At 40.0% G+C, this 27,608-nt stretch overlaps 1 protein-coding gene across 1 annotated transcript; it reads left to right on the top strand.

Moving 5' to 3' along the window:
• LOC137298141 (nucleolar protein 58-like) lies at positions 1 to 27,608 on the top strand. The gene is made up of 15 exons (XM_067830251.1): positions 1 to 105; positions 1,475 to 1,551; positions 2,557 to 2,609; positions 2,897 to 3,021; positions 4,043 to 4,179; positions 5,608 to 5,672; positions 6,770 to 6,904; positions 7,155 to 7,300; positions 8,101 to 8,227; positions 9,392 to 9,555; positions 10,482 to 10,616; positions 21,940 to 22,001; positions 23,928 to 24,055; positions 24,425 to 24,517; positions 26,228 to 27,608. Exons 1-15 carry the CDS (start codon positions 7 to 9, stop codon positions 26,305 to 26,307), a joined length of 1,626 nt encoding a protein of 541 aa, XP_067686352.1. The 5' UTR covers positions 1 to 6; the 3' UTR covers positions 26,308 to 27,608.

The following is a 27,608-nucleotide window of genomic DNA, read 5'->3' as shown; positions in this document are numbered from 1 at the left end:
ATACGCATGCGCAGCAAGTGTTTTAAACCTCGTGGTAGTGTTCAACTAGATCAACCGAAGATGTTGGTGTTATTTGAAACACCGGCGGGTTACGCCATGTTTAAGGTATATAAAATGAAAAAATAGAAATATATAGGGTTATTCAACCGTCGTTGCCATCGGTCCAGGGGGTGTCATTTGCACGTGTTGCAGTTTTGAGCGATGTAAATATGTGGTATAATCAGCTGCTGCTTCTCTCCACGTGGTCGGAGTGATTCGAAAACACACCACACTAACACGTCAGAAAGCTTTTATACAGTCATAATGTAAATCGTTTTAGCAACACCCTGCCTGTATTGTCATTACCCACACTTCATCACCATGATATAATCTCTGCATTGATTGTTTACATTAAAATCACTTCCGTAGTATGCTAGGATAATTTTCATTAACAGAATGTGGATTGTGGTCACATCAGGCCGTGGTCATTGAGGATTATGAGGTTAAATTTATTTTCATACAAAGTCTGGGTAAGAGTTCTTCCCTATCCCCAATGATAATTATGAATTGATGCATATTAGAATCATTTGCAAAATCTGGAGTTCCTCCAGTGCCCCCATCCCAAGTAATAATTATGAACTGATACATAGAATTATTAACAAAACCTAACACAACCATTACTAGAGGACTCACTAAAACAACTAAAAGCCCCCAAATTAAATACAATATAAGAGGTTGATTCCCGGCTTAAAACCACCTACAGTAGTGTTATGTCTGTTAGTCTGCAGAAGAAAGAGTATGGGGGAACGGAAAGAACTCTTTCCCAAAACCTAACGTAACAATTACTAGAGGATTCACAAAAATAACTAAAAGTCCCAAAGTTAACTGCCGTATAAAGGGTTGGCCCACTTAGTGTTAACTGTTAACCTGTGGAAGAAAGAATGTGGGGGAACGGAAGGAACTCTTTCCCAAGTCTGGCATTCATGAGTAATGTCTAATACAGCTACCTTCCCAAATGTGATGTTTAAACCATGCAAGAACTCTCATTAACTAATGACTGTTCATTATTAGTGGAAGAAATCTCATTCTACTGTGCAGTGTTATTAGGCTAAAATGATTGTTGGCAAACTTAGAAATTACTGGTAGAAGAAATCTCATTCACCTTCAAGGAGAGATGGGGTAGCCTAATGGTTGAAGCATTTGCTTGTCATGCCAAAAACACAGGTTCGGTTCCCCACTTCGGTACAATGTGTGAAGCCTATTTCTGGTATCCCCTACCATGATATAGTGTCAGTATTGCTGAAAGCTGCGTAAATCAAAATTAGCACTCACTCAATCACCTTCAGGTTCCACTGGTAATTCAGTGATAATGTTCATAGACATGTTGATCATACATTTTGTAGTTCACCATCATCAGCAGAACCAAATTATCATGTTGTAATTAATTCCGAATGTCAGTGTTTTTATCTTCTGTTTTCTCATGTTCATGTTACAGTTACTAAACGAGAAGAAATTATCAAAGGCAGAAAACCTTTTTGAAGACTTTAGTAGTCCAGAGGGAGCAAGTAAAGTGTGAGTAGTTTAATTACAACCCCTTTACAGTACATGAGTCATTGCAGTTTTGAGATATATTCTCTTTTGTTATATAGTTATTTAACACTCTCTACTTACAGTGGGACTGTTTTCTCTCTTAGTCAAAGCTCCATGCATTTTGTAAGTTTTGAGCCGTGAAGGTGCCGGGAATAGGCATAGAATAGGCCTTCAGCAACCCATGCTTGCCATAAAAGGCGACTGTGCCTGTCATAAGAGGCGACTAACGGGATCGGGTGGTCAGGCTCGCTGACTTGGTTGGCACATGTCATCGGTTCCCAATTGCATAGATCGATGCTCATGTTGTTGATCACTGTCTGGTCCAGACTCGATTATTTACAGACTGCCTCCATATAGCTGGAATATTGCTGAGTGTGGCATAAAACTAAACTCACATTGTAGGTTCTTCATTGAGGAATCAGTAATTACATGTTTAAGTATTAAGTTATTAACGTTTGGCCCAAGGGAATGGCATTTATACTGTTGAAATAGGAATGTTCATTTTGTTATGCTATCTAAAATAGGATCCTCTTTCCTATCCTGCCAACAGAAACATGAGGTACTTTTTTTTTGCATTCAACCCTTCATTACACACTAAGGCTAAGATTTGTAAGCTAGATGAAGTCGTCACTCAGAACACTGAAATTATGGTTACAGTTTGAATACTATAAAACACTTGTGCAGTGCTGTGTCCCTTTGTCTTGCCAGAAGAGTGACTTGCATTTTAATTGTTCTGATTCTTTAATGTTTGTTCGTTTGAAGTGAACATCAAAACACCTGCATCACTGTATACTTTCTTAGCTGACATGTGATATTACTGAACCAATGTCCAAACATGTCTTTTTTTCTTTTTTTTTTAACTCGAACAGAATCTGTATAATTAACTATCCCAGTTAACTGATAATAATGGAATTTGTGCTTTATGCTCTGAGTTAATTCATGATTCTTCGGAATTGGAAATTTATTTCAATGTTTGGTTGCTTGCAGAGTCAAACTGAAGCATTTTCAGAAGTTCAAGGACATGACAGAAGCATTAGCAGGTTTGTGAATTTATGATTATAAGCTACTTGTTTGTGGGTGAGACATTTCAAAGTAGTGTGGGGGCAGAAGGGTAACCAAGTGGTCACAGGACCCACTTGTCACTCTGAAGACATGTTTGATTCCCTTCATGGGTTCAGTATGTGAAGCCCATTTCTGGTGTCTGTATGGAATGAGAAATTGTTATAAGATTAACTCGCCATGAGATAGAACCATTTTCATGGTTCATTTTTCGGGTATTGTCTGCAAAACAGAAACTGTTTTTATTATCACTGTGGTCTGTGTTCAGCTGCAACAGCTGCAATTGAAGGGAAGATGAGCAAGACCCTGAAGAAGATGATGAAGAAAATGGTAGCCCAGGACATTCAGGAGGAGCTGGCTGTAGCCGATGCCAAACTTGGGAATGTTATCAAGGTACGTCTGTATGTTTGGATGTGGAAAGGGGAAATGCTTAGCAATATCATTTGGTTCTCCTCTGGAATCACAGCTTCAGAATTGTCTCCTCAGTTGTGACTTGTCAGTTGGTGGGCACAGTTTAGTGTTGGTTTTATTCTGGTGGGCACAGTTTAGTGTTGGTTTTATTCTGGTGGGCACAGTTTAGTGTTGGTTTTATTCTGGTGGGCACAGTTTAGTGTTGGTTTTATTCTGGTGGGCACAGTTTAGTGTTGGTTTTATTCTGGTGGGCACAGTTTAGTGTTGGTTTTATTCTGGTGGGCACAGTTTAGTGTTGGTTTTATTCTGGTGGGCACAGTTTAGTGTTGGTTTTATTCTGGTGGGCACAGTTTAGTGTTGGTTTTATTCTGGTGGGCACAGTTTAGTGTTGGTTTTATTCCTTTGCATTTATGTGGTCAAAAATGTATCATAGTGACAGCAAGTTTGAGGTTACTATCTTTGATTGACACTTAAACTGTTGTCTATGTAGCCAGGTGAGGAACAGAATTGTGAGTATTTTACATCCTTATCACTTGGAAAATGTGATTTGTCAAATTCCTTCTATCACAAAATTGCCACAAATTCTTGGAGTGTTTTGGTTTTAATCTCTTAAGTGAAGAATCGTCACTTTCTCTGTAAGTTAAATGTCTTTATGGTCTTTATTGTTATAGAATGAATGTGTGTTTGCACATCCTGACCTCAATGATTATATTACATGAAAGTAGTGGACCTATAAATCCTGAGGACATTTCTATGTGATGAGAGGTCAGACTAGCAGGTGCTTCATTCTGTGATGACTGGAAAACAGTCTTGTAGATACATACTGTGTGTACATTATGCCAAGTTTGACAATTTCTGTGTTAATTTTACCAGTTATCTTGATAAAAGCAGGATCACCTATCACAGTTGACATAGTTTCACATTGCTGTAGCACAGTGGATTCTGAGGTCCAGGCTCTTTCCAGTTTCCTATGTAGAGATGGTCAGTGATATTTGTGTTCCAGGACAAGTTTGACGTGCAGTGTGTGACAAACTCCAACATTCAGGAGCTTATGCGATGTATCCGGTCCCAGATGAACAACCTCATCACTGGACTACCAGAGAAGGAGTTGTCTGCCATGGCTCTAGGTCTCGCCCACAGGTACAGTTCAGCTTACTATGTGTTTGAAAAGCCAAGTCCTTGTGTCTTAGCAGACACATGATAAAACATGTAATGTAAAACGTGCATAGTCATAACTAGTTAAGAGCTATTTGAGCAAGCTGTTGTAACATTATTCAAATTTTCCAAAGAGAATGAAGAGTAATATCAGTTATACATTTAGAATGTGAATTGGGATTCAAAAATACCATCACCTCGACGAAGGGGACAAGTCAGTTTTCATTGTGGGCAATCAAATAATGGTATCTTACTTGTCCATGGACTATTAGATAATTTCCAATGGTGGTTTCAAGCTGCAAATAAAGTTTGATTTCATTTCATATCTGCTCTTAATTTTGCTATATTAAATAATAAATTTTGCAATAATAAGAAAGTAGAGCTGTTCTTGGAAATTTATCACTCTTTGATAAATAATCCAGTAAACATTACCATCAAGCTTGGTGTCACTAAGTTAGGGCAAGTGGAAAATTAGTCAGGACAAGTTACCAGTCTAAGTAAATTTAGTCTCAGTGTTATTCATTACTCTCCACTGAGTCTAACAAACCTTAGTAGAAGGTCACTTCAGGTAACCTTAGAGCGCCCTATGACCATCCAATCAATAGCGAGACAGTTAAATAGATTTAACCAAAATTCAGGTCACTGACATAGATGTCTCCACAAACAAAAATCCGTATATAACACTTATTTGACCTGCAGTATATACACTTTGGGGTTTCTGTTGACATGGTTACCATTAGCTAGTATTTCCACAAGATGACATCCTTGAATATTGCCCAATAGGTTCGGGTACAAACCTTTTCGAGATGAAAAGTTCAAAAGATATGCAAATGTCCACTTTTATGATTTGGAAAGCTGTGTTCTGATGGGTCAATCTCAAAGGCTACCTGACATGACCTATAAGGTTTTGTTAGACTCAGTAGCAGAGTGTAACAAAAAGTACTGAGGATAAGTTTACTTATACAGGACAAATTACTTTCTTGAAGTCACTTGCCCTGTGGAAAGTGGTTTATAAAAAAAATTTGAACTCCTGGTGGAGACGCATATGTACTGGACAAAAATAATTAGGGGTTATGCAAATTTCAAAATTATGAATAATGTTTTATTTATTCATTGATATTCTGATAAAATATCAATCCTAAAAATGCCAATGTCCCTAACTTATTTTGTCCATTATAGAATATAATTGTTTGGAATAATGTCTTTAAAGTTTTGTTGCCAGTAGTTAGGAAATTTCATGAACACAATTTGTTTTGTACAGTAAGAGGAGTTTATAGCTTATACTATTTACAAGTTGAATTGCTCTGTCATGTATGTAATCAAGTGGTGAAAGTGTCCCATGTCATTGTAGTTGTGGAATATTGATAAAATGTCACCATAAGGCTGAACTCGCTCACTTGTGTATATTTTCAGCCTGTCTCGCTACAAGCTGAAGTTTAGCCCTGACAAAGTGGATACCATGATTGTTCAGGCTATATGTAAGTATCTCAACACAAATGAAGATGTTTTCATACAGTCTATTGTTCAAGCAATGTCAATACTGCTGTAGCAGCTGCAAGCTGCCGTCCCCAGAGTTAGGTCACTGGGGTCAGTAAATGGAATAGATATAATACATTCCTGTGATTGACATCATGAACATCAAATGACACAATCAGAAGTCTGTAAATAATAGTCTGCAGATTCTGATAAAGGTCGCATGCACTGTTAAAAACAACTTTGCAGATTCTGATACATTTCGGCCTGCACTTAATGAAACAAAGCATCAAAAATGCCAGTTCAACTTCTAAAGTTGAAAAAGCAAATGCGATGAAAAAAAGCCCGCAAAATCGGAGTTCAAACAATCCAATAACTTTCCCCCAGCGTTGGGAGGGAAAAAGTGGTTTCAACAGCTGTGCTGCGCTCATAACACATGCACAGTGAATAGTTTGGCAGAGCTTGAAACAGTATGCAGTATGTGGTCCAGAGTATGTGGTCGTGATCAGTAGTCTAATCTTGGTTGTGCACTCAAACAAGTAAATAATCTACTTGTTACATGAGAAAAATTTATGTTGGTTGTCATAAAGAGCCTGTCACAGAGAAAACTTAGTGTCTGGTTCATTGACACCTATATGTCTGCCTGCTTATCTGCCAATGGCAATATGCAATGATTAAGTTCAATTATGAATCACATGCAATTTGAAATTAACACCTATCAGCCTTATAAGCCATAAACAAAGAGCCGGCTAAGTGTATCAGCAAAGGAACCAGTGGCCAATGAAAAGGCTTTGTTACACTTCACCGGCCCTGACTGGGTTCAGTATTGTGGCTGCTTCATTTCGACGGAGGTAAACCCATGTACAAAATATTGCACTTTTGATTTGCGATTATACGCTTATAATTTTGTTTATTTGGGGTTTTTTTCTCAATCAGTAATGCATTTTAAATATCATGAATAAGTGATAACTGTGTTGTGATTATGTTTAATTTTTTTTGTTGCATGTGTGACCTTTAAGTTTCAAAAAAAAAAATTCTTTGGACTGTGTGAAGTTGTGTGAAAACCTACTAGCATGTCTCCACTAAGCTTTGTGAATTACAGCCCTGCTAGATGACTTGGACAAGGAGTTGAACAACTACATCATGAGATGCCGAGAGTGGTATGGCTGGCATTTCCCAGAACTCAGCAAGATTGTCACAGACAATGTAGCATTTGCCAAAGTAATCAAACAAATAGGTAAGGAGGACACTGATATTGGTGTGCCTAAGCACCAAGAATATAAAACCATGATCTTAATGATAGGTGTCTGATAAATTTGAAATATCACCAAGGCATGTCCTCAGGTGATAATTCTGTAAACTCAGTTCTGTATAAAAATGTTTTATTGAGGTTTAGAAAACAGTATTTCTCAAAGATATGTTGGCTAAATGGTATTGAGGTATAAGTATTCCTGTTCGCTCTAGAGATGACTTTGCCCTTTCGTCAGGTGATAGAACTAATGCTGTCTCCTGCGATTTGTCGGCTATATTACCTGAAGATGTCGAACAGGAAGTGAAGGATGCTGCAGAGATATCAATGGGAACTGAGATATCAGAGGAAGATTTGATGAATGTAGGATATCTATGCGATCAGGTACATACAAGAATTACTTTGGTAACCTCTGTTACTTTTGTCCCATTCTTTTCACATTTGGTTCCTTGCCAATATTCTATTCTAACTATCCTTGTGAGTGAGTAAGTGGGAGTTAAGACAGCTTTAAGCAATTTCCGGCAATACCATGGCATGGGTTTCTTACAATGTACCCATGAGGGGAATCCATTCTGGGTCTTCAAAGTGATGAGCGAATGCATGAACCACATGGCTGCCCTATCACTTAGACTGCCCCATCATGTAGACTGCCCTTTGTAGATTCTTGAGCAGAATATACGTGCCAAGTACTTACATTTTCCCAGAGAATGGAGTGCTATGGTTTTGGTCACTACAGTGTGTGTATTGGCAGACGGGTGTCTTTGTCAGTGGATCGGTGAAGGTATGGGGTAGAATAGGCCTTCAGCATCCCATGCTTGCCATAAAAGGCAACTAACGGGAACGGGTGATCAAGCTCTCTGACTTTGTTGGCATATGTCATCGGTTCACTATTGCGCAGATCGATGCTGTTGATCACTGGCTTGTCTGGTCAAGACTCTTATTGTTTACAGACCACCGCCATATAGCTGGAATATTGCTGAGTGCGGTGTAAAACTCACTCACTGTGTCAGTGATATGTAGAAGAGATGTCTGACCGGTGCTAAATCCTTGCTCAATTTGAACAGTAGCTTCATTTCATCATTGATGATGCAGGGAGTTATGGATTGTGATGAACATTTACACTGAGAGATGTTTTGTAAAAATGATTGGCAATCATGTGAGATTTGTATGTGTAAATGTTGCAGATATTAGAAATCTCTGAATATAGGGCCCAGCTGTATGACTACCTCAAGAACAGAATGGTGGCAGTGGCCCCCAACCTAACAGTCCTAGTTGGGGAGTTGGTTGGAGCTCGGCTTATTGCCCATGCAGGTAATTATAGTATATCCAATGTGTTACAGTGCTCGAGTGTATGGATGGTATCTTGACTTGATGAATGAACGCCCCTGTGGTGTTTTCTGGTAAGAAGGGATCCCGTACCCTGTATTTGTGATGTTCGAAATGATGAGCACAGATAATCACCATTGCTCAATTTATTTTGAATTGCTTGCAAAAATATGTTCATATCATGAGAAACGCTGGTGCCCTGTGCTTAATTACACAGCATATACTTTTCTGGGTCACTAATAATTTTAACAGATTTTTATTTACTAACTGAATCCTGTCTCATACACAAATACCAGAGTGAATAACAACTCTGAAAATACCCACGTGTTGCTGTTATCTGCAAATTGTCATCATTTGTGCAGTCTTAGGAATTGTCACTGTGTATGCAGTCTTAGAAATTATGTCACCCTAAACAGCCTTCTCTAATGGAAGTGGAATGTACAGTAGTTGGCCATGAGTGAGTAATCGTAATGAAGTTCCAATAGACTTGCATGTTAATTAACTCTTGCAACAGTAATTTTCATCAATTCAGTTCGATTTGCCTTCAATACTTACCTACCGGCTGGTAAGTCATCTCACCTCTACATACACAAGGTTTTTATTCAATTTTCTTATGAGCAACATACATTGGACATACCAATCTGGTTTAATTTTGATGTCTATGGGATAGATTAAAAGTGTCGTTTGATGATTAATCAGCTGAAAGATGAAAGAAAATTATGTACACTTAGCTGAACGTGATTTCCCAAGATGTTTGAAAAATATCAATAAAATGACTTCCTCTCGTTTATTAAAATTATAATTGCAAGATGTAATTAATATGTAATTCTGGGGGAATTTCACTAATGACAGACTTATGGCCAACTACTATTGTTCTGTTAGATAGATGTGGAGAGCGTGCCCAGTGTACATGATCTGTGTAAGTGTTTCCCAGTGCTGCTCGTGCGATCAACCATATATTTGCCTGACCAAGGCTTTTGAATGGACAGACCTTTATGCTGTAGCTGGAATATTTCTATGTAGAACCACATGCACCGCTGCTATGTAATAACAATGGATCTCTAAGGTAGAGTGACTATGTCCTACTTTATGGGTTTCCTGTTGGTGATGTGATGTCAAAATGTTATGTAAATGCTTTGGTGACTTTAGGTTCTCTGCTCAACCTGGCAAAGCATCCGTCCTCCACAGTCCAGATCCTGGGAGCAGAGAAGGCTTTGTTCAGAGCCCTCAAGACCAAACACGATACACCCAAATATGGTCTCATCTATCATGCATCACTCATCGGACAGGCCACACCAAAGAATAAAGGAAAAGTAAGAGTATTTCTGCTGTTGATCAGGGATTTCAAAAATCGCATCGCCCGACTCATGGGACAAGTCATTTCAGGCAAACAAATAATGGTGTCAGACTTGTCTGTGGACTACTAGATAATTTCCATGTATGGTTTCAAACTGCAGATAATCTTGGATTTCATGTCATATCTGCTCATAATGAAGCTATTAAATTTGCAATAATAATAATACAATAGAACTTGTAGAGAGTGAAATATCACTCTCCTATAAATAGTCCTAAAAACATTAACATCGCACATAGTCATAGAATCGGGGCAAGTGGAAAATAAGAACTTGATTTTTTTTAAGTCACTTACACTGTGGCAAGTGGCTTTTCAAAATATTTTGAACCCCTGTTGTTGATACTGTTGTTGCAAGTCTAAAACTGAGTTTATACTTCAAAGATTATGGCTGCAACGGTATGCCCTGCCACGGTTCCATACAGTTTAGTTTGTTTCATTGACAATAAAAGATAGGATAAACGTTTTCGTGGAAAGGCACTGTCGGTTTTGTTAAGGTTCCCAAAAGAAATCTTCTTGGAATGGGGACCCACAATCTTGTTCATCCAATTGAATTAGCATGAGTTCGCATGTCAGAAACGGTAATTACATGAAAATGTCACCTAGAATTAAATTACATAGAGTATTTATGATGATATTCTGAAAGTAATGTGCCTATGATGAGTAAGATTATATTTTCGGTACAAAAACTGAACATGCCATATTTTCAAAGAGAATTTTGGTGTACAGAGCCGAAAGCAAAATACTGCTGTGTACACTTTCATCTCTGTTAAACATTCTCTTGCATGGTAGCGTCTGAAAGAAGGATTTCATATCCATATCTCTACTTCCTTCCATGTGTTACACCTGATCAAGATCTTACTCATGACATCAAATCATTCTTTGTAGATGTCTCGAATGCTGGCTGCCAAGGCAGCTCTGGCGATCCGTGTAGATGCCCTGGGTGAGGAGACGAACGTTGAGCTGGGCATGGATCACAGAGTGAAGTTGGAGCAGAGAATGAAGGCGCTGGAGGAAGGAAATGTGAGTGGTGGAGATACTGATTATGGTCTAGCCGGATGGAGTTATTCATGTTAGTGTAGCAGGAGGGAGATACTGATTATGGTCTAGCCGGATGGAGTTATTCATGTTGGTGTAGCAGGATGGAGATACTGATTATGGTCTAGCCGGATGGAGTTATTCATGTTAGTGTAGCAGGATGGAGATACTGATTATGGTCTAGCCGGATGGAGTTATTCATGTTAGTGTAGCAGGAGGGAGATACTGATTATGGTCTAGCCGGATGGAGTTATTCATGTTAGTGTAGCAGGAGGGAGATACTGATTATGGTCTAGCCGGATGGAGTTATTCATGTTAGTGTAGCAGGAGGGAGATACTGATTATGGTCTAGCCGGATGGAGTTATTCATGTTAGTGTAGCAGGAGGGAGATACTGATTATGGTCTAGCCGGATGGAGTTATTCATGTTAGTGTAGCAGGAGGGAGATACTGATTATGGTCTAGCCGGATGGAGTTATTCATGTTAGTGTAGCAGGAGGGAGATACTGATTATGGTCTAGCCGGATGGAGTTATTCATGTTAGTGTAGCAGGATGGAGATACTGATTATGGTCTAGCCGGATGGAGTTATTCATGTTAGTATAGCAGGATGGAGATACTGATTATGGTCTAGCCGGATGGAGTAATTCATGTTAGTATAGCAGGAGGGAGATACTGATTATGGTCTAGCCGGATGGAGTTATTCATGTTAGTGTAGCAGGAGGGAGATACTGATTATGGTCTAGCCGGATGGAGTTATTCATGTTAGTGTAGCAGGATGGAGATACTGATTATGGTCTAGCCGGATGGAGTTATTCATGTTAGTGTAGCAGGAGGGAGATACTGATTATGGTCTAGCCGGATGGAGTTATTCATGTTAGTGTAGCAGGAGGGAGATACTGATTATGGTCTAGCCGGATGGAGTTATTCATGTTAGTGTAGCAGGAGGGAGATACTGATTATGGTCTAGCCGGATGGAGTTATTCATGTTAGTATAGCAGGATGGAGATACTGATTATGGTCTAGCCGGATGGAGTTATTCATGTTAGTGTAGCAGGAGGGAGATACTGATTATGCTCTAGCCGGATGGAGTTATTCATGTTAGTGTAGCAGGAGGGAGATACTGATTATGGTCTAGCCGGATGGAGTTATTCATGTTAGTATACCAGGAGGGAGATACTGATTATGCTCTAGCCGGATGGAGTTATTCATGTTAGTGTAGCAGGAGGGAGATACTGATTATGGTCTAGCCGGATGGAGTTATTCATGTTAGTATAGCAGGAGGGAGATACTGATTATGCTCTAGCCGGATGGAGTTATTCATGTTAGTGTAGCAGGAGGGAGATACTGATTATGGTCTAGCCGGATGGAGTTATTCATGTTAGTGTAGCAGGATGGAGATACTGATTATGGTCTAGCCGGATGGAGTTATTCATGTTAGTGTAGCAGGATGGAGATACTGATTATGGTCTAGCCGGATGGAGTTATTCATGTTAGTGTAGCAGGATGGAGATACTGATTATGGTCTAGCCGGATGGAGTTATTCATGTTAGTGTAGCAGGAGGGAGATACTGATTATGGTCTAGCCGGATGGAGTTATTCATGTTAGTGTAGCAGGATGGAGATACTGATTATGGTCTAGCCGGATGGAGTTATTCATGTTAGTATAGCAGGATGGAGATACTGATTATGGTCTAGCCGGATGGAGTTATTCATGTTAGTGTAGCAGGATGGAGATACTGATTATGGTCTAGCCGGATGGAGTTATTCATGTTAGTATGGCAGGATGGAGATACTGATTATGCTCTAGCCGGATGGAGTTATTCATGTTAGTATAGCAGGATGGAGATACTGATTATGGTCTAGCCGGATGGAGTTATTCATGTTAGTATAGCAGGAGGGAGATACTGATTATGGTCTAGCCGGATGGAGTTATTCATGTTAGTGTAGCAGGATGGAGATACTGATTATGCTTTAGCCGGATGGAGTTATTCATGGTAGTATAGCAGGATGGAGATAATGATTATGGTCTAGCCGGATGGAGTTATTCATGTTAGTGTAGCAGGAGGGAGATACTGATTATGCTCTAGCCGGATGGAGTTATTCATGGTAGTATAGCAGGATGGAGATACTGATTATGGTCTAGCCGGATGGAGTTATTCATGTTAGTGTAGCAGGATGGAGATACTGATTATGCTCTAGCCGGATGGAGTTATTCATGGTAGTATAGCAGGATGGAGATAATGATTATGGTCTAGCCGGATGGAGTTATTCATGTTAGTGTAGCAGGAGGGAGATACTGATTATGCTCTAGCCGGATGGAGTTATTCATGGTAGTATAGCAGGATGGAGATACTGATTATGGTCTAGCCGGATGGAGTTATTCATGTTAGTGTAGCAGGATGGAGATACTGATTATGGTCTAGCCGGATGGAGTTATTCATGTTAGTGTAGCAGGATGGAGATACTGATTATGGTCTAGCCGGATGGAGTTATTCATGTTAGTGTAGCAGGAGGGAGATACTGATTATGCTCTAGCCGGATGGAGTTATTCATGTTAGTATAGCAGGATGGAGATACTGATTATGGTCTAGCCGGATGGAGTTATTCATGTTAGTGTAGCAGGATGGAGATACTGATTATGGTCTAGCCGGATGGAGTTATTCATGTTAGTGTAGCAGGAGGGAGATACTGATTATGCTCTAGCCGGATGGAGTTATTCATGTTAGTGTAGCAGGAGGGAGATACTGATTATGCTCTAGCCGGATGGAGTTCTTCATGTTAGTGTAGCAAGAGGGAGATACTGATTATGGTCTAGCCGGATGGAGTTATTCATGTTAGTATAGCAGGATGGAGATACTGATTATGGTCTAGCCGGATGGAGTTATTCATGTTAGTGTAGCAGGAGGGAGATACTGATTATGGTCTAGCCGGATGGAGTTATTCATGTTAGTGTAGCAGGAGGGAGATACTGATTATGGTCTAGCCGGATGGAGTTATTCATGTTAGTATAGCAGGATGGAGATACTGATTATGGTCTAGCCGGATGGAGTTATTCATGTTAGTATAGCAGGAGGGAGATACAGATTATGGTCTAGCCGGATGGAGTTATTCATGTTAGTGTAGCAGGATGGAGATACTGATTATGCTCTAGCCGGATGGAGTTATTCATGTTAGTGTAGCAGGAGGGAGATACTGATTATGGTCTAGCCGGATGGAGTTATTCATGTTAGTGTAGCAGAATGGAGATACTGATTATGGTCTAGCCGGATGGAGTTATTCATGTTAGTGTAGCAGGATGGAGATACTGATTATGGTCTAGCCGGATGGAGTTATTCATGTTAGTGTAGCAGGATGGAGATACTGATTATGGTCTAGCCGGATGGAGTTATTCATGTTAGTGTAGCAGGAGGCAGATACTGATTATGGTCTAGCCGGATGGAGTTATTCATGGTAGTATAGCAGGATGGAGATACTGATTATGGTCTAGCCGGATGGAGTTATTCATGTTAGTGTAGCAGGATGGAGATACTGATTATGCTCTAGCCGGATGGAGTTATTCATGTTAGTATAGCAGGATGGAGATACTGATTATGCTCTAGCCGGATGGAGTTATTCATGTTAGTATAGCAGGATGGAGATACTGATTATGGTCTAGCCGGATGGAGTTATTCATGTTAGTGTAGCAGGATGGAGATACTGATTATGCTCTAGCCGGATGGAGTTATTCATGTTAGTATAGCAGGATGGAGATACTGATTATGGTCTAGCCGGATGGAGTTATTCATGTTAGTGTAGCAGGATGGAGATACTGATTATGCTCTAGCCGGATGGAGTTATTCATGTTAGTGTAGCAGGAGGGAGATACTGATTATGGTCTAGCCGGATGGAGTTATTCATGTTAGTGTAGCAGGAGGGAGATACTGATTATGGTCTAGCCGGATGGAGTTATTCATGTTAGTGTAGCAGGATGGAGATACTGATTATGCTCTAGCCGGATGGAGTTATTCATGTTAGTGTAGCAGGAGGGAGATACTGATTATGGTCTAGCCGGATGGAGTTATTCATGTTAGTATAGCAGGATGGAGATACTGATTATGGTCTAGCCGGATGGAGTTATTCATGTTAGTGTAGCAGGATGGAGATACTGATTATGGTCTAGCCGGATGGAGTTATTCATGTTAGTATAGTAGGAGGGAGATACTGATTATGGTCTAGCCGGATGGAGTTATTCATGTTAGTGTAGCAGGATGGAGATACTGATTATGGTCTAGCCGGATGGAGTTATTCATGTTGGTGTAGCAGGATGGAGATACTGATTATGGTCTAGCCGGATGGAGTTATTCATGTTAGTGTAGCAGGATGGAGATACTGATTATGGTCTAGCCGGATGGAGTTATTCATGTTAGTATAGCAGGATGGAGATACTGATTATGGTCTAGCCGGATGGAGTTATTCATGTTAGTGTAGCAGGAGGGAGATACTGATTATGGTCTAGCCGGATGGAGTTATTCATGTTAGTGTAGCAGGATGGAGATACTGATTATGCTCTAGCCGGATGGAGTTATTCATGTTAGTGTAGCAGGATGGAGATACTGATTATGCTCTAGCCGGATGGAGTTATTCATGTTAGTATAGCAGGATGGAGATACTGATTATGGTCTAGCCGGATGGAGTTATTCATGTTAGTATAGCAGGAGGGAGATACTGATTATGGTCTAGCCGGATTCAGTTATTCATGTTAGTGTAGCAGGATGGAGATACTGATTATGGTCTAGCCGGATGGAGTTATTCATGTTAGTGTAGCAGGAGGGAGATACTGATTATGGTCTAGCCGGATGGAGTTATTCATGTTAGTATAGCAGGATGGAGATACTGATTATGGTCTAGCCGGATGGAGTTATTCATGTTAGTATAGCAGGATGGAGATACTGATTATGGTCTAGCCGGATGGAGTTATTCATGTTAGTGTAGCAGGAGGGAGATACTGATTATGGTCTAGCCGGATGGAGTTATTCATGTTAGTATAGCAGGATGGAGATACTGATTATGGTCTAGCCGGATGGAGTTATTCATGTTAGTGTAGCAGGAGGGAGATACTGATTATGGTCTAGCCGGATGGAGTTATTCATGTTAGTGTAGCAGGAGGGAGATACTGATTATGGTCTAGCCGGATGGAGTTATTCATGTTAGTGTAGCAGGAGGGAGATACTGATTATGCTCTAGCCGGATGGAGTTATTCATGTTAGTATAGCAGGATGGAGATACTGATTATGCTCTACCCGGATGGAGTTATTCATGTTAGTATAGCAGAATGGAGATACTGATTATGGTCTAGCCGGATGGAGTTATTCATGTTAGTGTAGCAGGATGGAGATACTGATTATGCTCTAGCCGGATGGAGTTATTCATGTTAGTATAGCAGGATGGAGATACTGATTATGGTCTAGCCGGATGGAGTTATTCATGTTAGTATAGCAGGATGGAGATACTGATTATGGTCTAGCCGGATGGAGTTATTCATGTTAGTGTAGCAGGAGGGAGATACTGATTATGGTCTAGCCGGATGGAGTTATTCATGTTAGTATAGCAGGATGGAGATACTGATTATGGTCTAGCCGGATGGAGTTATTCATGTTAGTATAGCAGGATGGAGATACTGATTATGGTCTAGCCGGATGGAGTTATTCATGTTAGTGTAGCAGGATGGAGATACTGATTATGGTCTAGCCGGATGGAGTTATTCATGTTAGTGTAGCAGGATTGAGATACTAATTATGGTCTAGCCGGATGGAGTTATTCATGTTAGTATAGCAGGATGGAGATACTGATTATGGTCTAGCCGGATGGAGTTATTCATGTTAGTATAGCAGGATGGAGATACTGATTATGGTCTAGCCGGATGGAGTTATTCATGTTAGTGTAGCAGGAGGGAGATACTGATTATGGTCTAGCCGGATGGAGTTATTCATGTTAGTATAGCAGGATGGAGATACTGATTATGGTCTAGCCGGATGGAGTTATTCATGTTAGTGTAGCAGGAGGGAGATACTGATTATGGTCTAGCCGGATGGAGTTATTCATGTTAGTGTAGCAGGAGGGAGATACTGATTATGGTCTAGCCGGATGGAGTTATTCATGTTAGTGTAGCAGGAGGGAGATACTGATTATGGTCTAGCCGGATGGAGTTATTCATGTTAGTATAGCAGGATGGAGATACTGATTATGCTCTAGCCGGATGGAGTTATTCATGTTAGTATAGCAGGATGGAGATACTGATTATGGTCTAGCCGGATGGAGTTATTCATGTTAGTGTAGCAGGATGGAGATACTGATTATGCTCTAGCCGGATGGAGTTATTCATGTTAGTATAGCAGGATGGAGATACTGATTATGGTCTAGCCGGATGGAGTTATTCATGTTAGTATAGCAGGATGGAGATACTGATTATGGTCTAGCCGGATGGAGTTATTCATGTTAGTGTAGCAGGAGGGAGATACTGATTATGGTCTAGCCAGATGGAGTTATTCATGTTAGTATAGCAGGATGGAGATACTGATTATGGTCTAGCCGGATGGAGTTATTCATGTTAGTATAGCAGGATGGAGATACTGATTATGGTCTAGCCGGATGGAGTTATTCATGTTAGTGTAGCAGGATGGAGATACTGATTATGGTCTAGCCGGATGGAGTTATTCATGTTAGTGTAGCAGGATGGAGATACTGATTATGGTCTAGCCGGATGGAGTTATTCATGTTAGTATAGCAGGATGGAGATACTGATTATGGTCTAGCCGGATGGAGTTATTCATGTTAGTGTAGCAGGATGGAGATACTGATTATGGTCTAGCCGGATGGAGTTATTCATGTTGGTATGGCAGGATGGAGATACTGATTATGGTCTAGCCGGATGGAGTTATTCATGTTGGTATAGCAGGATGGAGATACTGATTATGGTCTAGCCGGATGGAGTTATTCATGTTAGTGTAGCAGGATGGAGATACTGATTATGCTCTAGCCGGATGGAGTTATTCATGTTAGTATAGCAGGAGGGAGATACTGATTATGGTCTAGCCGGATGGAGTTATTCATGTTAGTGTAGCAGGAGGGAGATACTGATTATGCTCTAGCCGGATGGAGTTATTCATGTTAGTGTAGCAGGAGGGAGATACTGATTATGGTCTAGCCGGATGGAGTTATTCATGTTAGTATAGCAGGATGGAGATACTGATTATGGTCTAGCCGGATGGAGTTATTCATGTTAGTGTAGCAGGATGGAGATACTGATTATGGTCTAGCCGGATGGAGTTATTCATGTTAGTGTAGCAGGATGGAGATACTGATTATGGTCTAGCCGGATGGAGTTATTCATGTTAGTATAGCAGGATGGAGATACTGATTATGGTCTAGCCGGATGGAGTTATTCATGTTAGTGTAGCAGGATGGAGATACTGATTATGGTCTAGCCGGATGGAGTTATTCATGTTGGTATGGCAGGATGGAGATACTGATTATGGTCTAGCCGGATGGAGTTATTCATGTTGGTATAGCAGGATGGAGATACTGATTATGGTCTAGCCGGATGGAGTTATTCATGTTAGTGTAGCAGGATGGAGATACTGATTATGGTCTAGCCGGATGGAGTTATTCATGTTAGTATAGCAGGAGGGAGATACTGATTATGGTCTAGCCGGATGGAGTTATTCATGTTAGTGTAGCAGGATGGAGATACTGATTATGGTCTAGCCGGATGGAGTTATTCATGTTAGTATAGCAGGAGGGAGATACTGATTATGGTCTAGCCGGATGGAGTTATTCATGTTAGTGTAGCAGGATGGAGATACTGATTATGCTCTAGCCGGATGGAGTTATTCATGTTAGTATAGCAGGATGGAGATACTGATTATGGTCTAGCCGGATGGAGTTATTCATGTTAGTGTAGCAGGAGGGAGATACTGATTATGGTCTAGCCGGATGGAGTTATTCATGTTAGTATAGCAGGAGGGAGATACTGATTATGGTCTAGCCGGATGGAGTTATTCATGTTAGTATAGCAGGATGGAGATACTGATTATGGTCTAGCCGGATGGAGTTATTCATGTTGGTATAGCAGGATGGAGATACTGATTATGGTCTAGCCGGATGGAGTTATTCATGTTAGTGTAGCAGGATGGAGATACTGATTATGCTCTAGCCGGATGGAGTTATTCATGTTAGTATAGCAGGAGGGAGATACTGATTATGGTCTAGCCGGATGGAGTTATTCATGTTAGTGTAGCAGGAGGGAGATACTGATTATGCTCTAGCCGGATGGAGTTATTCATGTTAGTGTAGCAGGAGGGAGATACTGATTATGGTCTAGCCGGATGGAGTTATTCATGTTAGTATAGCAGGATGGAGATACTGATTATGGTCTAGCCGGATGGAGTTATTCATGTTAGTGTAGCAGGATGGAGATACTGATTATGGTCTAGCCGGATGGAGTTATTCATGTTAGTATAGCAGGATGGAGATACTGATTATGGTCTAGCCGGATGGAGTTATTCATGTTAGTGTAGCAGGAGGGAGATACTGATTATGGTCTAGCCGGATGGAGTTATTCATGTTAGTGTAGCAGGATGGAGATACTGATTATGGTCTAGCCGGATGGAGTTATTCATGTTAGTGTAGCAGGATGGAGATACTGATTATGGTCTAGCCGGATGGAGTTATTCATGTTAGTGTAGCAGGATGGAGATACTGATTATGGTCTAGCCGGATGGAGTTATTCATGTTAGTATAGCAGGATGGAGATACTGATTATGGTCTAGCCGGATGGAGTTATTCATGTTAGTATAGCAGGATGGAGATACTGATTATGGTCTAGCCGGATGGAGTTATTCATGTTAGTGTAGCAGGATGGAGATACTGATTATGGTCTAGCCGGATGGAGTTATTCATGTTAGTGTAGCAGGATGGAGATACTGATTATGGTCTAGCCGGATGGAGTTATTCATGTTAGTATAGCAGGATGGAGATACTGATTATGGTCTAGCCGGATGGAGTTATTCATGTTAGTGTAGCAGGATGGAGATACTGATTATGGTCTAGCCGGATGGAGTTATTCATGTTAGTGTAGCAGGATGGAGATACTGATTATGGTCTAGCCGGATGGAGTTATTCATGTTAGTATAGCAGGATGGAGTTACTGATTATGGTCTAGCCGGATGGAGTTATTCATGTTAGTATAGCAGGATGGAGATACTGATTATGGTCTAGCCGGATGGAGTTATTCATGTTAGTATAGCAGGATGGAGATACTGATTATGGTCTAGCCGGATGGAGTTATTCATGTTAGTGTAGCAGGATGGAGATACTGATTATGGTCTAGCCGGATGGAGTTATTCATGTTGGTATAGCAGGATGGAGATACTGATTATGGTCTAGCCGGATGGAGTTATTCATGTTGGTATAGCAGGATGGAGATACTGATTATGGTCTAGCCGGATGGAGTTATTCATGTTAGTGTAGCAGGATGGAGATACTGATTATGGTCTAGCCGGATGGAGTTATTCATGTTAGTATAGCAGGAGGGAGATACTGATTATGGTCTAGCCGGATGGAGTTATTCATGTTAGTGTAGCAGGATGGAGATACTGATTATGGTCTAGCCGGATGGAGTTATTCATGTTAGTGTAGCAGGATGGAGATACTGATTATGCTCTAGCCGGATGGAGTTATTCATGTTAGTATAGCAGGAGGGAGATACTGATTATGGTCTAGCCGGATGGAGTTATTCATGTTAGTGTAGCAGGATGGAGATACTGATTATGCTCTAGCCGGATGGAGTTATTCATGTTAGTATAGCAGGATGGAGATACTGATTATGGTCTAGCCGGATGGAGTTATTCATGTTAGTATAGCAGGATGGAGATACTGATTATGGTCTAGCCGGATGGAGTTATTCATGTTAGTGTAGCAGGATGGAGATACTGATTATGGTCTAGCCGGATGGAGTTATTCATGTTAGTGTAGCAGGAGGGAGATACTGATTATGGTCTAGCCGGATGGAGTTATTCATGTTAGTATAGCAGGATGGAGATACTGATTATGGTCTAGCCGGATGGAGTTATTCATGTTAGTGTAGCAGGATGGAGATACTGATTATGCTCTAGCCGGATGGAGTTATTCATGTTAGTGTAGCAGGAGGGAGATACTGATTATGGTCTAGCCGGATGGAGTTATTCATGTTAGTATAGCAGGATGGAGATACTGATTATGGTCTAGCCGGATGGAGTTATTCATGTTAGTATAGCAGGATGGAGTTACTGATTATGGTCTAGCCGGATGGAGTTATTCATGTTAGTATAGCAGGATGGAGTTACTGATTATGCTCTAGCCGGATGGAGTTATTCATGTTAGTATAGCAGGATGGAGTTATTCATGTTAGTGTAGCAGGATGGAGATACTGATTATGGTCTAGCCGGATGGAGTTATTCATGTTAGTGTAGCAGGAGGGAGATACTGATTATGGTCTAGCCGGATGGAGTTATTCATGTTAGTGTAGCAGGATGGAGATACTGATTATGGTCTAGCCGGATGGAGTTATTCATGTTAGTATAGCAGGATGGAGATACTGATTATGGTCTAGCCGGATGGAGTTATTCATGTTAGTGTAGCAAGAGGGAGATACTGATTATGCTCTAGCCGGATGGAGTTATTCATGTTAGTGTAGCAGGATGGAGATACTGATTATGGTCTAGCCGGATGGAGTTATTCATGTTAGTATAGCAGGATGGAGATACTGATTATGGTCTAGCCGGATGGAGTTATTCATGTTAGTGTAGCAGGAGGGAGATACTGATTATGGTCTAGCCGGATGGAGTTATTCATGTTAGTGTAGCAGGAGGGAGATAATGGGTAGAGCATAGAAGGATGGAGATGTTGGTGATAGCCTAGCATAGCAAGGTGGATAAACTGCTTGTATGGTGGTATAGGGATACTTGTTACAGCATTGCATTCTGGAGATGTTGGTTAAAAGCATTGCATTTGGAGATAATGGCTAAGAGCATTGCATTCTGGAGATAATAGTTCTACTATAAGAGCAGGGTAGATACTGGTTAAATAGTTTAGCATGTTAGATACTGAAGGTAGCATATAGTATGTTAAAGTGGTTATAAAGGAAAGCTGGATGAATGTTCTTGGCATAAAGTGTGGCATAGTGAAGATTATAATAGCAGATAGCAGTGTTCCTCTTCTAATATGCATTCAGAAAAAGCAAAACAAATACACAACATTAGCCCCAATTCTTACACTGGTGTTTGTTTCCAGGCCAGGAGAATCAGTGGAACTGGAAAAGCCAAGTTCAAGACTGAGAAATATGAGAACAAAAGGTATTGCTGGCAGTTCATGTGCATCACCCCATAATTCTTGTCAAGAGTGAAGATCAATAGTAATGATTTTAAGAGCCTCTCAAAGCCACTCAGTGATTTTCAGTATTTGGAGTTTGTCTACGTTTATTTAATGAGGCGTGTTAATGTTCTTAAAATATTTTTTTTATCTTTTTTCCTTATCCTGACTTGTCCTTATTTGCTCATCTCCTCCCTCCATGCGAAGATAGTGTAACACTTGAAATCTATTGACGTTCCCTTTTGAAGCAGATGTACAATCAATCACCCACCCACAAGAAGCCCCCTCATTTCCTGCCATTTCGGTTACATGACCAGCCCTGTTTCTCACTCTCTCCTCCATTGGCTGATGAGATGGTTGGGGCCAACTTGAGTCCATATATGGCATTTAAAATCCTTTTATATTTCGGTCCTTTACAGAAATTTTAAAAGTATGCGGCTTTGGTCTGTATTAATTAGCATTACGATATGAAATTGTTTATTAATTTATTTGTTTTTTTATGTTGTTGAATATGTGTTTCATCATGTAAGATTGTTGAATTTATGAATATGCGCTCCTGGTATAGGTTATGGCTGTTTCCGGCTGTTTCCATATTAATATGTTCTCTTGCACTGTTATTCGTTCTTCCAGTGATCACTGTGAACTTGGTAAGAATTTGTTTTCTATTGAAATAAGTGCTAAAACATTTTTATGTAGGCTCTCTCTGGTCATGTCTGGCAATTCGATTCTTCTTGTGACTGGTAGCTATGTGCTGACTATTGCTGATATTCAGACAAAATCGCCAGATGTACCATCAGGATAACATGGGCATTAGGACCTAGTCCCAGAAGAGATCGTCGTTGGAATCGATGTCATCTCAGCCAAAGAAATTGAAGTCATCTACATCCTCTAAGGCTAGTCTTCCACTACTAGATCATCACTGAAACAACAGACTAGCTCAGAGCATTGAAAATACATCTTCAGTGAAAAAAGTCAAGGAGGTGAAAGTTCAAGCACCTGTTCATCTCGCTATCTACTTAGACACATACAGAAGTATCCTGCAACACTATCGCAGTATGGATTAGAACGCTTACAACGATAATGGAAGGCTGCCTTTGGAGATCATCCATGATGTTTGCCAGTAACTACCTACGAGACGTCACCACTGAGGACATTGAAGGCATTCACCAACTTTGGCCACTTGTACCACAACTACTACAAGTTTGCTCACCCATTTTTATCAAGAGTGATGATGACCTTGTACTTGTAACAGAGTTTCTTGTACATGAAAAAGGGTTGCAACTGGTCTTGAACTAGCTGATCTATATATCCTCAAATTTCAGTCAGTGATTGCTTAACAAGATGAGAGTTGTACTGGATGTGATCCCCCATGTATGAATAGTGGAACAACAGGATAAAATTACTGCTGTTACAGTTCCTAAACAGTGGGGTGAAGTAGTGAACGTACTTGTATGGCAGCCAACGGAATCAGTTGTGGTCTGACCCACTGCTGATTCCGTTGGAGCCTTTAAGCAAATAAGCATGAGTCAGGATAAGGAATAATATTGTAATTTTCGGAATAAATTTCATATTTCATACTTATCCTGACTCGTGACGCCAAGCCCGCCCTACCACCCCATTCTGGGCAAAGTGACAAACTGGGTGGGTCATGTAACTGATGTGGCAGGAAACGGGGAGATTTCTTGTGGGTGGGTGTACATTCGCTTCAAAAGAAGTCAACTTCAAGGCATTTCAAGTGTTCCACTATCTTCACGTAGAGGGAAGAGATAAGCAAATAAGCATTAGTCAGGATAAGTATAAAATGTCAATTATATTCAGAAAATTACATTGCTGTGACATGTCTGTCAGCATTGATAAATGGAAACAGCTGTAGCACACTTGTTACTTGATCAAATATTGTTTTGTTGCAGTGAAATCAAACACTACAATGTCGCAGATGACTCCACGTTACCCAAGGTTGCTAAAAAGAGAAAATTCGATGCTGAAGAAGATGAACCTGTCACACCCAAACAGATAAAACAAGAACCTGCAGAAAATGGTTAGTGGTGTATTGACATTTGCACTACGTCCGGTTGTCTGAAATACTATTTATTTGACAAGTAATGCTTCCTTGAAATGTTTGTGCCAGTGATGTATTGTTGATACTTACTGACAACTTGATGAGATAGTCAACTTCGTCACTACCTCTGAGGCACAGCAGTTCCCTGTGATATTGTATCGTCTCATATGGCAAAATTCAGATGTTTTGGTGAGAATTAAGCGGATAAAACAATGACTTACAATTTATATTATTAGATGATCAAATATTTCATCAGGTTTTTTTTCATTATGAATGCACACAACATGTGTTTGAAATGTTCCATACATTGATGTACAATGTATGCTTAACATATGCTGGTGTTTGTAGGTTCAAGCAGTGCAGAGGAATCAGCTAAAAAGAAGAAGAAAAAGAAGAAGAAGAAACAGGAGGAAGATGCAGATGTCAGCCAGGAAATACTGAGTAAGTTGACTTCTACATCAGGGAGCGATAGGGTAGCCCAGTTGTTAGCATTTGCTCGTCATGTTGAAGATCCTGGTTTGATTCCCCACATGGGAAAATGTTTGAAGTCCATTTCTGGTCTCCCCTGTCAAGATACTGCTGAAGTCATTCACTTGCGCACTTCTATGCCTGATATTGACATGTCTGATAATCAAAAATTCAGGTCTTGCATGTTTACCCATATCCATGATTTGTAATTATATATGTCAGTACTTTTGGAAAGTACTGGTATATAGCACTTTTCAGAAATAAGCACATTTTCTGGATACACAAGGTATATTTTATAACTGGGTGGATGTTCTGATAGATAAATGTTCTTTCACATGAAGCATTCAAGTAATACAATGAGTGTTCCTGACCTCAATGATTATATTACATGAAAGTAGTGGACCTATACATACTGAGGACACATTTATGTGATGAGAGGTCAGGCTAGCAGGTGCTTGTTTATCAGACATGTAAACAAGTATTTCTGAAGTATGGCTTATAGAACATTTATGGAAACTTCAAATTCTGTTTTAACTTTTGTGACATTCTAGATGTATAGGGATTCAATTACAAGTGATTCTTTTAGTGTTGTGAGGATTTCTTTTTTGACTGATTTTTCAGTAGCTTTCATTTACCATTTTCATAGCGTTAAATGTAGTTACTGGGATTATAAAATGATAGACTGTATGCAGAGTAGGTTTAGAACACGTTTTCTTAAATCTTTGTCAGTGTACCCAGAGAGCTTGGTACAATGTTCCCAATATCAGTCACTGGTTAGTCTGATCCAGTCAAGAATCTTCTACCAGTTGACATTAAACAGGATTATTGCCAAGAGTGTGGTTGAACTTCATGAGCTTTCCAGACTTTATTTCTCATGGTCAAGGAAGAGCAAATATTTTTACATTTAACTGCTGAAATAAGGACATGGGGCTACACTGTAAAAAGTGTCTGCATTTGTGGATAAGAAACTAAAGTTATTCAGATTCCCGTGTTGTTAGAGTAAACAAAATTAAGTTTAATTGAAAATGTTGGCGCCAATGATGTATTGTTGATACTTGCTGACAACTTGATGACATCATCAACTTCGTCACTACCTCTGAGGCACAGCATATTCCTTGACAGTTGTACAAATTTCAGACATGTCCAGGCGATGGGACCTGTGAAGGTCCTGGGGTAGAATAGGTCTTCACCAACCCATGCTTGTCATAAAAGGCGACTGTGCTTGTCGTAAGAGGCGACTAACGGGATCGGGTGGTCAGGCTCGCTGACTTGATTGACACATGTCATCGGTTCCCTATTGCGCAGATCGATGCCCATGTTGTTGATCACTGGATAGTCTGGTCAAGACTCGATTATTTACAGACCGCCGACATATAGCTGGAAAATTGATGAGTGTGATGTAAAACTAAACTCACTCACTCACTCACTCACTCCAGGTGGTGGGGTAGCCTGTTGTTTAAAAAGTTTGCTCTTCATGCCAAACACTGTATTCAATACACCACATGGGTACAATGTGTGAAGCCCATTTCTGGCATTACCAGCGGTGATATTGCTGGAATATTGTTAAAAGCAGTGTAAAACAATACTCAGCCAATCATATTTATCCACCGGCATGTTATCCAATACCCACTCCTCTTGTGCTTGAAGCTGGATGTTTTCTGTAGCAGCATCTGTTTGTTACAGATTCACCAAATGGAACTGTTGGTTCAGAGAAAAAGAAGAAGAAGAAAAAGAAGAAAGTTCAAGAATCTGACAGTGATTAGTCCTGTAGTTTGTCAACTCTTTCTAAATGGACTCACATCCTGGTTTTGTGCAGTGTTGACAGCATGACACCAGGAGAGCTGATAGTATGACATCATTACATGAGTTAAATCCATGTATGGAGAAACAGTCAGCAAACACAACTTAGAGGAACTTGTCAATGGAGTTCATTGGCTTATAGTGCATATTTGTTGAAGGTGGATAACATTTTATTCTGGGCATTGAAAATGTTTTGCCAAATTTGTGAAGATTAAAGACATCTTGAAGCACAGAATTCAAGCCACCCAGGTGTCCCAGTTGGACCAGCGTTGACATATTCTCTAGTTGACATTTGACAAGGACAAAAGTGAGCAGGGAAACAGCATACACACACAGTGTTAGGAAGGGTACACATATTCAAATTAAGCTGTAGTTTTCATTGCTACTTGTCATTGCTGAAATGACCTAATACTGTTTAAGCCTAATCCATTTAAGACATAATCAAGCAAGGCCCAACTGTGGACTTGATCTGATGGACAGCTGTGCATTTATTCCTTGTAAATAATAAACATTGAATCAACTGGATATTTCGTACATTTATTTTGTACATTTATTTCAAGTTTAGTAGAATACACATGCATTTTAAAGCTATTTTACATCATTTAAAAGCTATATTTTAATTTGACCTATTTTGATGCGATCATTTATTAAGGTACACAAGTGTAAGTGTATTGTTTTGTAAAATGAGGATTTTATTTACACCATAGTTGATTTGTTGACATTAGAAGCCATGAGTTCATGAAAATGGTTCCAAGTTGTTTGAGTGCTTGGTACTTTGTTATTGAAATAGATTTCATTTAAGCTTAATCTTTCATTCATTCATATGTGCAGAGACTTGTGTGATATTTAAATATACCTTTGGAACAATTCACCATTCAAAGTCATTTGAAGAAGTGTTTATCTGTTTTGCGTCAGTTTTCAGAACATTTCATTTGAATTTATCAACCCCAGTTTCTGTCAATCTTGTCACTCCACTTCTAATTGGTAGCCATGGTTACACCTTCTGACTTAAGAAATTTGCCTATCTTTTAAATACTAGCAAATCAGAAAGAAACTCATTGTAAATACACACCCATAAGTTTTCAAGTTCTGTAAATATTTCCTACTTCCAAACCTATTAAAACATCATGCTTGTTTCTACATGAATATACATTACAACTGTCAATGAGTGGCTACAAGACGGCTGTCACTTGTGTTGGGAGTCAATAAGGGGCTCTGTTTGGTCATATGTCAATCATATATGAGAACAGTAAAAAAAGTCAAA

Source organism: Haliotis asinina, chromosome 10, assembly GCF_037392515.1.
Source record: "Haliotis asinina isolate JCU_RB_2024 chromosome 10, JCU_Hal_asi_v2, whole genome shotgun sequence".
NCBI classification, from domain to species: domain Eukaryota; kingdom Metazoa; phylum Mollusca; class Gastropoda; order Lepetellida; family Haliotidae; genus Haliotis; species Haliotis asinina.
Note: the sequence above shows the minus strand (reverse complement) of the source record. Positions and strands in the feature narration are given on the sequence as shown.